Genomic DNA, 12,598 nt, shown 5'->3' with positions numbered 1-12,598 from the left:
CCCCCCCCTTTTTTACAGTTAAATGTATATAAAACACACATTTCAAAGTAAAGAACTGAGAAAAGCATTGGAAAATACATCTTTTTAAGGAAAGGGTTAAAAAAACAGACGCGGTATCACATGTATCTATGTGTACAATTCAAAAGTGAACTTTACACGCATTCTTTCCAAACATCCAGACAAAACCGGATAGATCTGTGATTGAGCGCCAGCAAAAATGAAACGAGATGGGTGTAAGTTGATGCGTCCGCCTCTACATTCCTCCCATAGTTTGCTTTAACCTTAGTAGGGTGTTCCGCCTGCATCAGCCCTACCTGTGGTTAACCCTAGCACAGATGGCTCCCATTAACAGAGTTTGAACTCAGGATTCGAAGTGGATTTGCTACTTAAGACCAAAGGCCCATCTAGTCCAGCACCCCATTCTCAGAGTGGCCAATTGGATGCCCCAACGGAAAGCCCCTAAGCAGGACCTGAGTGCAACATGATTATCCCCACTTTTGATTCCTGGCAGTTGGTATTCAGTGGCATTTAGAGATAGAACATACTTCTGGTAATGACAAGATAATGTGTTAGCCACCAGTGCAGGACATAATGCCACACACACAGCCATGATTAATGCAAGGTGAAGGGATTTGCAGTGGAGAGAGAGAGAGCACGGTGTAATTCCATTGATTATTAAATCTGACATGGCATCTTGAATCTTAATGTGTTCTTTCCCCTGTCACCAGCCTCCCTGCACACAGATCTGCCAGACAGACTCAGGAGTGTCAGGACTCAAGCCTGCAATGCGTCCGTAATACTTTGGGAGTCTGGCAATCAGTCTGAAAAGGAGGAGATGAAATAGTGCAATAAATTAATCATTTAAGAGGCTGGGAACAGGAGGAGAAGCTCTTTATCAGTGGAAACAAAATTTAATGGGTTTTGGATGATTGACTGAAGAACACTCCTGCCGCAGGTCTAATTTGGTCCCCTGCTAAGAGCAGAATCTCATGTTCACAATCCTGTGCTTCCGGGTAGGTGTTTATCATGGGTGGATACTCATGCAGCTATGTTTGTGTCTATGTAGAAGAATGCTTGGAAATTAAACAAAGGGTCTGCTGGTTTCTCTTTAAGGTTTCCAGACTCAAAAGAAAGCAGGGCAATTAAAGGCACAGAAGTCCTGTCCACTATTGAGTCTGGCAACCCTACTAGCAACTGTAGCCAGAGTATTTGGAGGGGAAGCCATGACTGTTTAAAGTGGTATCATAGTACCTTAAATGTAGGGTGCGAATGTGGCCCTTAACAAACCTCAACAAGTATCACCTTATTGCAGGTAATTAACGAACCATCTATCTTTTAATCACTTACCTGGTGACGCGGGACACTAAGAAGCTCTGGATCTGGGGGCTGCTGACGAAGGCCAGCGTACCGTTGCCATATTCCCAGCAATGCTGCTGAGCCTCCGGCCATTCTGCTTTCTCCGCCACCAGCCAATAGCAGTGGCTGTTGCCAGGGAAGACCAAGCTATCCAAGGGGCACACTGGCTGGACTGCTGTGGAGGAAGCATCAACATGTCAATGTTCAGGCTGCTTCCTGGAAGCTCAAGGTTCAAACTCTTGTCTTTCCTGACCAAGCTATGGCAACAAAGTCATGGAAGAACCCCAGGGCAGCCAAGGCCAAAATGAAGAGCTTATTTTAGCAAAAGTCACCTAAATAACGTGGATGAGTATAGAGAGAAAAGAAATCATGGTAACTCTCTAATGAGCAAAACTGGACAAAAACAATTTGAGGAGAAAGTAACAGAGAGGTTTTTCCTTTGTTGCTCCAGGCCTTGTACAAAGCAGGGAGACATTCAACCAAACACACAGAAGAGAAACCCCCTCACAAGTGGACAGTCAGTCAGGGCATGTGATATCTCAGGAAACAACAGGCCACTCTGCCTGGTTGCTAGGCCTAGTTGCTAGGCAACACCTTCACCCCACCCTGCCTGTTGAATTTAACACTAACAGAAATAATTAACTAGGTGTTAATTAATTAATTGATTCAAAAATATAGCCCACCTTTCCTTCCAAGGAGCTCAAGGTGGTGTAGTTCCCCCTCACCCCATTTTATCCCCACAACAACCCTGTGAGGTAGATGAGGCTGAGAGACAGTGACTGGTCCAAGGTCATCCATTCATGGCTGAGAGGGGATTTGAACCCTGGTCTCCCAGGTTCCCCGGTCCATCATTCTAACCACTGCACAACACTGTTTCTCTCTTCCCTGCTCAGAGCTACAATTCCCAGAGTGGTTTAACAATCAATCCCTCTTCACAGGGAACTCTGAAAATTGCAGCTCTGTGAGGGGAATCTGGACCTCCTTACAACCCTCAGCACCCTTAATGAACGACAGCTCCCAGAATTCTTTGGGGGAAGAAGCCCTGACGGTTTAAAATGGCATCATAGCACTTTAAAAGTGAATGGGGCTTAAGTTCTACTACTGAAATTCATACATCTCAATCAGTTATGTCCATTAATTTCAGTGGCTTACTATACGTACGTATGGCTTAAAGGTAAAGGGTAAAGGGGCCCCTGACCATCAGCTCCAGTCGTGTCCGACTCTGGGGTTGTGGCGCTCATCTCGCTCTATAGGCCGAGGGAGCCGGCGTTTGTCCGCAGACAGCTTCCGGGTCATGTGGCCAGCATGACAAAGCTGCTTCTGGCGAAGCAGAGCAGCGCACGGAAACGCCGTTTACCTTCCCGCCGGAGCAGTACCTATTTATCTACTTGCACTTTGATGTGCTTTCGAACTGCTAGGTGGGCTTATGCAGATATATATACCCTGTATATTTGCATTGCTGTAACCTGTCCAGGGATCTTGTAATGACGGGTGGGTAAGAAATTGGGAACAACAACAACAACAACAACAACAACAACAACAACAATGTGAAGTTGCCAGCTCTGTCTCTCCTCATCGGACAATACTCAACTCACTTTGTCTGGGCTCCTTCTCCTGCGCTGTGATGCTATACACAGCTGACAGGTCAGTTCCCCCTCGATTCCTTATCTGCAACCTCAAGCTTTCATTTGTCTTCACCAAACGAGGACACTGAAGCTCTATCTCCTCTGGGGGTGCCACCACCGTGACATTGGTCTGTGCGGACGTCAACCGGCCACCGGAAAAGATGGCAACCGTAACGCTGTACTGCCCAGGTGACATGTACTGGTGGAGGACAGTTGTCTTGGTGGTGTTCAGAAGGCCTGTGTGGTCCCCAAAGTCCCACTGAAAGGTGTCAATGGGAATTGGGGCCCAGACGCTGAAAGCTACCCCTTGGTAAGGGGCAAAAGGAGTGTCAGGCCCCACCAAGGAAATGGGCAGCTGTGCCGGGAAGACGTTCCGAACGAGGGCAGGGCCGCCACACATAGGCCCTCCGGGAGGCATGTCACAAAAGGGCAAGCAGTCCGAGGAAGAGTTTGGTTCAAGAGCAATGCCACACAGGCAGTGCGCCTCATGGCTGAAGCCCGCGTAGTCCTGCCCTCCAGCAAAGCAAAAAGCGCCGCATGTCTCTTTCGTCAGGTTCTGAGGGAGGGTGGAGGTGAACAGGACAATGGGATCGGCCACACCTGTGTTGTTGTCTGTCAGGCAGGCAATGTAGTCAGCGTCTGCAAAGATGGCGGAGGGGCGGGGAAAGAGAACAAAACAAATAAGGTCTCACATAAATACAGAATTCCAAATTATAGTTCTCAAGTCATTAGGCCAGCGGCGGAGAACCTCCAGCCTGGAGGCTCAATGTGGCCCTTCAGGATTCTCTATCAGGCCCTCAGAACTCTCACAGGCCACATGCCCTAAGATGCGGCCCTCACCAGCCCCAATCTGTAGCCTCTTCAGCTGCTTTTGCCTGTCTGGAACCTTCTCTGAACTGTCAACAATGAGCTGCCCTGTCTGTGTGGCACCCGCTATCTTGTACACGGCTTGGATTTATTTATTTTCAATTTACTTTCTGAGCAAGCAGTTTACGGGTTGCAGCTAATGTGGGTCCTACTCTGAGTAGACCCACTGAAAATAATGGGTGTGAATTAGGTCTACTAATTGCAGGCGGTCGACTCTGAATAAAAAGTTAGTTGAATACAACCCCATACATAATCCTCACTTCCCTATATGGTGAATATTTCCACTTTTGCTGGTTCAAAAAAAACAGAGCTGATAAGCTGATATTCTTATCTCAATGCAGCACAATGGAACTTCATAAAATGGGACTAAAAGGCATCTATTTTTGTAACATCCTTCAGAGACAGGCCAGACTTGCATACCAGACTGGTACATTCCCTTTCTTGAACCAACATGCTCATGTCTCCCGTTATAAAAAGAAAACCTTGAATTGGCCTGACTTAATCAACCCGCCATTATTTATTTATTTCCCAGACTTCACCTAAGTTCCCATTGTGGGCTACAGTATTAAAAACAACTTTCAACTATAATGCCCACACTCCCATCCATAGCAAACAGAGGAGAGGCGCCTCCCCCCCCCCCACTGATGAGGTGGCTGATATAGGACATGCTTGCACGACATTGTGGACCCTGTCTCTTTCTCTGCTTCCCCCCCCCCCATGTGGCCGCCATTTTGTCTTCTGCCACACCCTACAGCAGCCATTTTGTGACTGGCAGCGCTCACTCAACATTCTGAATGTGCCCATCAGCCCAAATAATTGTCGGCATCTCCTGTCCTAGCCTCACCGCAAGTAACTTCGCTGAACGACACGTTGAAGAGCGGGACGTTTGCCACCTCAGGAGGCTGAGCGCATCTCGTTTCCGACCGACGCACAACCTTCACTCTTCTCTCTTCCACCCAGCGGGGGAGCCAGGCAAGGCGGCAGTCACAAAGGAACGGGTTCAGGCTTAAGTTTCTGAAAGCAGGCAGAGGAGTGAAATGAAAGGCACATACTCCTGACAAGCAAAAGCCAGCCTTTAAAAAAATTATTTTCCTACCAATAACCGCTGTTACTTATAAGGATTCCCGCCCCCGCCCCCCCCCCCCAATTTATAAGTGCCTTGCAATTTCACATTGGATGGGTTCCTACAGGATTTCTCTGGCCTAGGAAGAGAACACAATATCTCCAGTAGGTTTCCAAAGGATTATGACAAAGTCTGTCAAAAGCTATGACACATTAATAGCAAGCCCTCAGAAATGTCAGAGGTAAACAATGGGAAATTTCTTTGCTGCTGTGAACCTACTTTCGGCAATGCTACACACCAAAGATTAGTGGGGTGGAAATGTGGGATTGTAATTTAGAGATTAACTTTCTAGGGTCTCTGCAGCTGCTACCAACAAAGGTGGCACTAGAATACCGTAGCATTGCCATATATATATATATATTTTTAAAAATCCCAGGAAACCACCAAAAGTTGTTGACATATGGCAGCCCTACACTAGAAGTGCTGTAGTGGTGTCAGACCCGGGAGATCAGGGTTCAAATCCCTTTTCAGTCATGAACAGGCATCCCCAAACTGCAGCCCTCCAGATATTTTGGCCTACAACTCCCATGGTCCCTAGCTAACAGGACCAGTGGTCAGGGATGACAGGAATTGTAGCCCAAAACATCTGGAGGGCCGAAGTTTGGGGATGCCTGGTCATGAAGCTCACTACGTGACCTTGGGCCAATCACTGCCTCTCAGCCTAACCTATCTCAAAGGGTTGTTGTGTGGATTAAACAGTGAGGGAGAGAACTACAGTATGAGTTTCACCTTGACTTCTTTGAGGGGCGGGCATGAAATATGGACTATAAATGCAATAAACCCACTGCACTATTACATAAGAAAAAGGAGGAAAAGAAACAATACTCTCTTGAAAAGACATGGAAATTTAGCATGCTCAGACTTACATTTCACTTAAATTAAATAAATTATCAAATATTCCATCTTGTAATGAAGAAATCTTGTTGTTGCTTATATCTCTGCAGTCAGGGAGAGACAAAGAACAAAATTATCTTGAGTACTATCTTGAGTACAAAAAGGCTTCGTTTTCTTGCCTAGACCCCCACATCCTGTCCCATATGAAACAAGAATGAAACAAGAGAGAAAGGAACCAGAGTCCTTGCTAATTTAGCAACAGCCTAAATAGGTTTAAACTACATGTTATGTCATATTTTAGAGATGCATGTTTAGCATTTCCAGAAAAGAAAAAAAAGGATTAGGAATGTGATGCATGGAGAGAAGGGACTTTAATAACACTTTCCCACACTCCCTGCAATGTCATTTTCCTGCCACAGGTCGCTCCACCACCTGGCAAGTTCCCTTTATCCAGGTGGTTTGTGGCAGGAAAATGGCACAGGGAGGAAATGGTTAAAGCCTCTGGAGGTTTTTTGGTGGGTGAGGGGAGAAAGGAAAGTGGCAGGAGAGGGAAAATGGTGAGAACTAAATTAGGCCTTTTAAAAAGCAGTTTTAATGTCATATGTTGTTTGGCCCTTAAATCCCACTTTTTCATATAAGCCCTTAGAGCTGGTTTCCGTCTGACACTGGCTTTCAGCCCAGAGTGGGATGCCAGCCTTGGTGCCTTTTCAGACCAAGGTACCCTGAGTATAAAACTGCAGCTAATTGTTGTTGGCTATGTTGGCCTTACCACCTCTCCTTTCCTGCACCAGGAGGAGCCAACAGGCCCCAAGATGCGTCAAAAATGTCCGTCCACCCAACCGACCACTTAGGGCTGATGGCCCATCCGACACTGTTCTCCTTTTTCTCTTTTCAAGAAGGATAACACTGTTCAATGAATAGAGGGCAAAGGCTTTGGCTTGCTAGGGTAACGACGTTCTGAGGAAACCAGGGAACCAGAGCGGCTCAAATCACAGCCCATTTTGCTTTTTAAAACCTCATTCTGCGGTAGGGATGCAGGGCTGTGTGAGAGAGAAATTCATTTGCGCTTCCCAAAACAGAACACAGATATCCTTCAAAGTTTGCTCTTCTCTGAATTTTGTGATGCGGTTATCTAACTGAAAACTGAGTTTTTAACCATGTATTTTTTCCCCTTTTGCCTCTGGTCCTGCTCATCACTGGCATCTGGTGCCCAAGACAGCTGCCCACGAGGAAATGTGGCCCTCAGGCTTTGCTCCATGCTAACAGAAGTCAATATTCTACATTAATGAAATGCATATTCTGCACTAAGAAAAGAATGAAATCTGTGCTTTGTACAGATCATGCAAAGGTGCCCAGCTCCTTCTCCTGCAGAATAGCCCTTGAACAATATGAACTTCATTCCCCTCCCCTGATCTTAGCCCAAAGTGTCCCTATACTTTGGACCTCAATGTCACAGCATTAAGAGATTTCTTTTAAAATTTAAAGCAGGGATTCCACACACGATGAATGCAGCACTCACTCATAGGCAAATCTGTCAGTTCTTGTTCCGGCAGTTTCTCATTTCTCCAGTCTTAAATTCACGTCTTCACATTTCCAGATCAGTTAGTGATTATTATTATTTTAGTCCTCGTGAAAATCAACGTATTTCTGTGAATTTCTTCCTAATACACATATTTTTGCATGCAGTTTTTGCAAAAGGATTTCCTCTTACTATAATTCCTTTTCGTAACTTATTTTCAATAACATGTGGCTTTTTGTGTACGCCTTATCTTTTTGTGCACATCACTTGGCTGACATTGCAACATTCGGAGAAGTGCAAATTTTGAAGGGTGGCTGTGTTTCGGTTCACTTACTGTGTTGGAATGTGTCAATTATGCAGGTTCGCCTTTAAATGTGAACTTAATCCCTGCTCAGTCCCACCTTTCCTACGTGCCTGGTGTCAACGATGGGATCACAAAATACTCACAGGCCTGGATGATGGGAGGCTTGCCAAATACCAAAAAAGGGAAGGCAAATTTAAATGCTGCGAGATTTTAAAGGATGTAACAAGACACTCACAATTTTGTCAGGGAAGTCAGCTGTGCAAATGCCTCGACGTTTAAAACACTGATCTTGTTACTGGAAAGATTCCTAGAGAGAGAGAGAGAATAGAGCTTGTTATCGTTCACATTTTATTTAGTCTTTGTTCCATCATCCTGGCTTCAAAAGTGCTTGTCTGTCTCCCCACTTCATTCCAGACTCAGACAAAAAGCTGTTTTTTGGCATGTGAAAACAGAGAGATTCGCTTTGCCAAAGACAACACCTTTCAGCTATAAGCCACTCACAATTCCTAAAGCTGGATTATCCATTGTAGGAAAATGAGGCCATATATGAATAAAAATAGCCCAAAATATTTCAAAGGTAAAATACATTCTGGTGGAATTGGCAAAGGACCAATTGTTGTTGTTTAAAAAAATGTACTGCATTAAGAATAATGTAGTACATTTTATTTAAAAATTGTAAACCTTAGTAAGTTTATTTTTATTAATTTTCATGTGCTAAAAACATTTCTCACAAAAAGAAAGGTATTAGATATCATAAACGATCTCACTAATGGTATTCCTATAAATAGCCACTTATAAAACGTCAATAAATATTAAATATTTTATACTTCATAAGTCTGCTTATAAATTTTTCATTATTAAATTAAATATTAAATGTGATAACATGAATCTCCTCCAACTTCGGTTATTTCTAACTCCTTTCTTAAATATATATTGTCCTACTAATATTCACCCTTCCAATTTTCCTCTATAACCCCCTGCTTCTTTAGCGTAATTTTGAATTTAATAATTTATGTTTATTCCCAGATTTTCTTTTTTTTAAAACAAAAAATAAATAAATTCCAGCTATATTTATCGCTTCTTGTATTTTAACACACGATGATAGTCGGCCAATTAGATTAATAAAGATTAATAAGGATTTACTTAGCAAAGATTAATAAAAGTTATCCTACTAAAAAAACGGGGAAGGGCGAGAAAAGAAAAGAAAAGATCAAAGATCATATATATATACCATCAATTTGGACCTCCTGTCAATTCCCAGATTTTCACCATTTGCTTATTTTAACCTGGCTTACTGTTTTTCTTCCCATGTTTTAGCATGCATTATCATTGCGAAGGTTGAGATATACAATATCTGAGCTTGATTTTTATTTTTGTTTATTCTTGGGTTGTTCAAACCATTTAAGAAACCATTTTGCAAATCAAATTCCATTTTAAAATCCATGTAAGGTTATACCCAAGTGAATAATGAATCTGGAACAAGCCCTTTTAAGATTTAACACAGGTGTTACAGTTGACATGAAGGGGAACCTCTGGTCATGCCCTTTTTCTAACCTAAATGGGAACTTTCATATCTGGAGGTGATGCAAAGTCCCATTCTGGATGCAGAAATGAGACTCTGTGGTTCTCGTTCCTCTCTTCCCTCCTCTGTAAAATCTGATATACATGTCTTGTTTCAAAACAAGAAAAAAGCATACAGTATATATTTTTTAAAAAAAGCTATTTTTTTAAATTGACCAGTTCCTTGAGGATCTCTTGCCTTAGCTTTTAAGGGGAGAACTGAGGCATGTTCTGGCAACTTCTCAGATGGTTTACTGCAATACAGTACATTGATTGTGGGGCTGCAACTGAGACCCAGGTGCAATTACATTGCATCAGTTCTAAAACAGAAGTATTAGTTACTCGTTTGCTTTGGAACGCAATCCAAGGTGCTGGTGCTCAACTTGAAAACTATGCAGTAGGAAATGCACATCATTTCCTCTTCATTCCATTTCCTCCAACGAAGCACACTGGCTCTTATGGGTGCTTAGAACAGGGGCAAGCTCTTCCCAACTCCACTGACCTATTAACTTTTCTCACACCACCAATATTTGCCAATATTCTGCTTGTGTGACGCATTCCTCACCCACCCACCCGCACCAGACAGAATCTCGGGAACATTCTGTGACATCAGACCGACTCTGCCAGTGGCTGTGCGAGACTTTGCTAGCAACAGGCTAGAAAGTGTTCGGAGGGTAGGGTTGCCAGACTCAATAGAGGACAGGACTTCTGTGCCTTTAATTGCCCTGCTCTCTTTTGAGTCTGGAAACCTTACAGAGAAACCAGCAGACCCTTTGCTTGGAAATTAAACAAAGGGTCTGCTGGTTTCTCTTTAAGGTTTCCAGACTCAAAAGAGAGCAGGGCAATTTAAGGCACAGAAGTCCTGTCCTCTATTGAGTCTGGCAACCCTATCGGAGGGCCTTTTTAAAAATCATAGCTTTCATTTCAGACTTAATTTAAACCCAATCAAGTGGCTAAAACAAAACAGGATTTGTTTGAAAAGGGATTTTTTCAGCTGGCCAAACCACAGTTCCCAAACGCAATTCCCCCTCCTCCCCAAGCTAGAAGACGACGATAAAAATAAAATAAAACTGAAAGTATTATTATTATTATTATTATTATTATTATTATTATTATTATTATTCTCCTCCTCCTCTGAAGTCAAGTTATAACTTTGGGATAAATGAAGTCTTTCAAAAGAGACTTTTTAGCTAAGATGCAGACAGGATAGGTATGAAATATTCAATGGATTTGACGTCTTCTTTGAAAGGTTTGGGAAAGGGGTGTATTTCCTTTCCTTTGTTCTTTTTCTTTCCCTTTTTTGCCTTCAGCTTAATAGCACATTAAAAAGAGAACTGCCAACACATACATTTTGCAAAACTCTTTAATTTAATGCATGCAAATTAAAGCTCACAAAGATGCTTGCAGCCGCTCTCCCCCCCCCCAAACTTCCTGATTGCAGAGTGCTCAGGAGCAACCGTGCAAAATCCTTGGCGCCTGCAAAGGAGTTCTTCTCATTTGACACCAAGGATCATTTCTGCCTACTCCCACTCACGAGGCTGGAGACCAAGAACACCAGATTTGCTCTGAAGGATCAATACCACAGCAGCTCCGCTCAAGACTGGCTGGCCCCTCTCCACTTGGTACGGACGCTGTTGTTTTTATAGCTCAAACACCATTTTCCTTGGCTCTTTGCTGCGTACATCTAGTCCCAAACTGCTTAGGAGGGTTTTCCACCTTCTATCCCAAATACCCAAACGATGTGCAGTGAAAATTCAGATTCTGCAAAGGCTTCTTTTGCGAAACGTCATTCTGCCCGGCCATTTGTTTGTCAAAGAGTGCTCGGTTTAAAAAAAAATAAGAGGTGCTGAAGCTCAGAACCAACTGACAGCCCTTGTGTCCTAGCAAAGATTTGTAAAGCATTCATTTAAATATCAGGGCGAGGTACCTATTTAACTTTTTACTAATCGAAGGCAGCATACAACTAAAAGGAACAGCCAGAAAACAGTTGAAGAACCATGCAGGAACAAAGGGAATCTGCACATGTTCAAAGGCACTCTCTTCTCTGTTATTATTTGACACAGGCTCCAGCCAAACTCCAGAAAGAAGCTCTGGAGCAAAGACCTCATAAATCCTCGCTTAAACTGCAGGTGTTGCCTCTCTGGATAAGGAACACAATTGCTTACCTATTCCTCAAACACACACAATAGTAAGTTAAATTTAAAAAGGAGGAGGGGAAATTGAAATTAGGCAATCTACTTCTATTTGAGAAACGCTGGAACTCTGGCCTGTTACAGGGTTGTTGAAAGCAACTATTGTGACAAACCGGACTTCCTGAACCTGACACCCTCCATATGTTTTTGAACTACATCTCCCATCAGTCCCAACCAGCACAGCATTTTTGTTAGCTCCCACCACCAGCCCCGGCACTGCATGGTTTTTATGACTGGGGCTGATGGCAGCTGTAGTCCAAGACATCTGGAGGACACCAAGATGGGGAAGGCTGAGGACTCAGCTACCTTGGCAAAGAAAAATGGCTTTATATGAATTGTTTATGCATTCTAATACTGTGACAACAGATGGTGCTGTGGAGTTCCGTGTTTGCTAACCCGATTTCTCATACAAAGTTTGCAACGTGTTTAACTGAAACACTTATTTGATGTGTCTAGATCCAGCCTGAGATAATCCACGTGAACCATGCTTGTCAATGACCACACACCTGGCTGCATCAGGCCAGTAAGAGGTTTAGGGTGGGATATTTAGAAAATTGGCTGTGTCCCCTTGCTCCTTTTCCTCTTAAGCCACAAATTACTAACTTAGGTTTGTGGGGGCAAGCAGGCTGATAAGCATTTTTGTGGGCTACTTGTGACCTGGTTTGCAGAGCAGACCTTCGCACTGGTAAGAATTCTGTGGGGTGTCTCACCTGGGGCAGCAGCATGTCTGCTCAAAAGGTCTCCCATATTTGGTTTTAAAAGCAAAACAAAATCTCCCTGCATATGGAACAGCAGCTCAGGGGGGAAGCTAGTCTCCCTGAGATGCTAGCTTTCAATGGAAAAGCAGGGTTTTCTTTTTAATGTGTGTGGGGGGGGAGCAACTGGTCCTGCCATTCTGCCCCCCCCCACCTGCATATCAAAAGTGCTTTTTCTGACGGACCCTCATTTAAGCTGCGGCAGAGTTGTTTTCCTCCTGACGGCTGCCTTCTCATTCCTTTCCGTGCTGCTGCTCTGCTACCTCCCAGCCTCAAAGAGCTGTTATCATGAAGCTGTCACATTAGAATATACAGGAGGCCAAATGCCGCCCCCGCCCCCAGCCGCTCAGCAGCCCCCTAGAGTCATGTGAGTGCAATGCTGGAGGTTTGCCATTTCAGTTGCTACTCTTAACTAAACAGCAAAATTGTTCTTCGGTTTCAAATACCACCATCACCACGAGCC

At 43.8% G+C, this 12,598-nt stretch overlaps 1 protein-coding gene across 1 annotated transcript in view; it reads right to left on the bottom strand.

Annotated features, from left to right (window-relative positions):
* The window catches only part of PKD1 (polycystin 1, transient receptor potential channel interacting), a 109,299-nt gene that overhangs the window by 61,215 nt on the left and 35,486 nt on the right, over window positions 1-12,598 (bottom strand). Inside the window, exons 2-6 of the mRNA XM_060282945.1 lie at window positions 7,864-7,935; window positions 5,838-5,909; window positions 4,693-4,862; window positions 2,952-3,620; window positions 1,348-1,531 (exon numbers count right to left, since the gene is read on the bottom strand). Coding sequence (XP_060138928.1) covers window positions 1,348-1,531; window positions 2,952-3,620; window positions 4,693-4,862; window positions 5,838-5,909; window positions 7,864-7,935 — 1,167 coding nt within the window. The remainder of the gene's footprint in view (window positions 1-1,347; window positions 1,532-2,951; window positions 3,621-4,692; window positions 4,863-5,837; window positions 5,910-7,863; window positions 7,936-12,598) is intronic.

Source organism: Zootoca vivipara, chromosome 14 (genome assembly GCF_963506605.1).
Source record: "Zootoca vivipara chromosome 14, rZooViv1.1, whole genome shotgun sequence".
In the NCBI taxonomy this organism is placed as follows: Eukaryota; Metazoa; Chordata; class Lepidosauria; order Squamata; family Lacertidae; genus Zootoca; species Zootoca vivipara.
The sequence above is the reverse complement of the archived record's forward strand: the minus strand, read 5'-3'. Positions and strand labels throughout refer to the sequence as shown.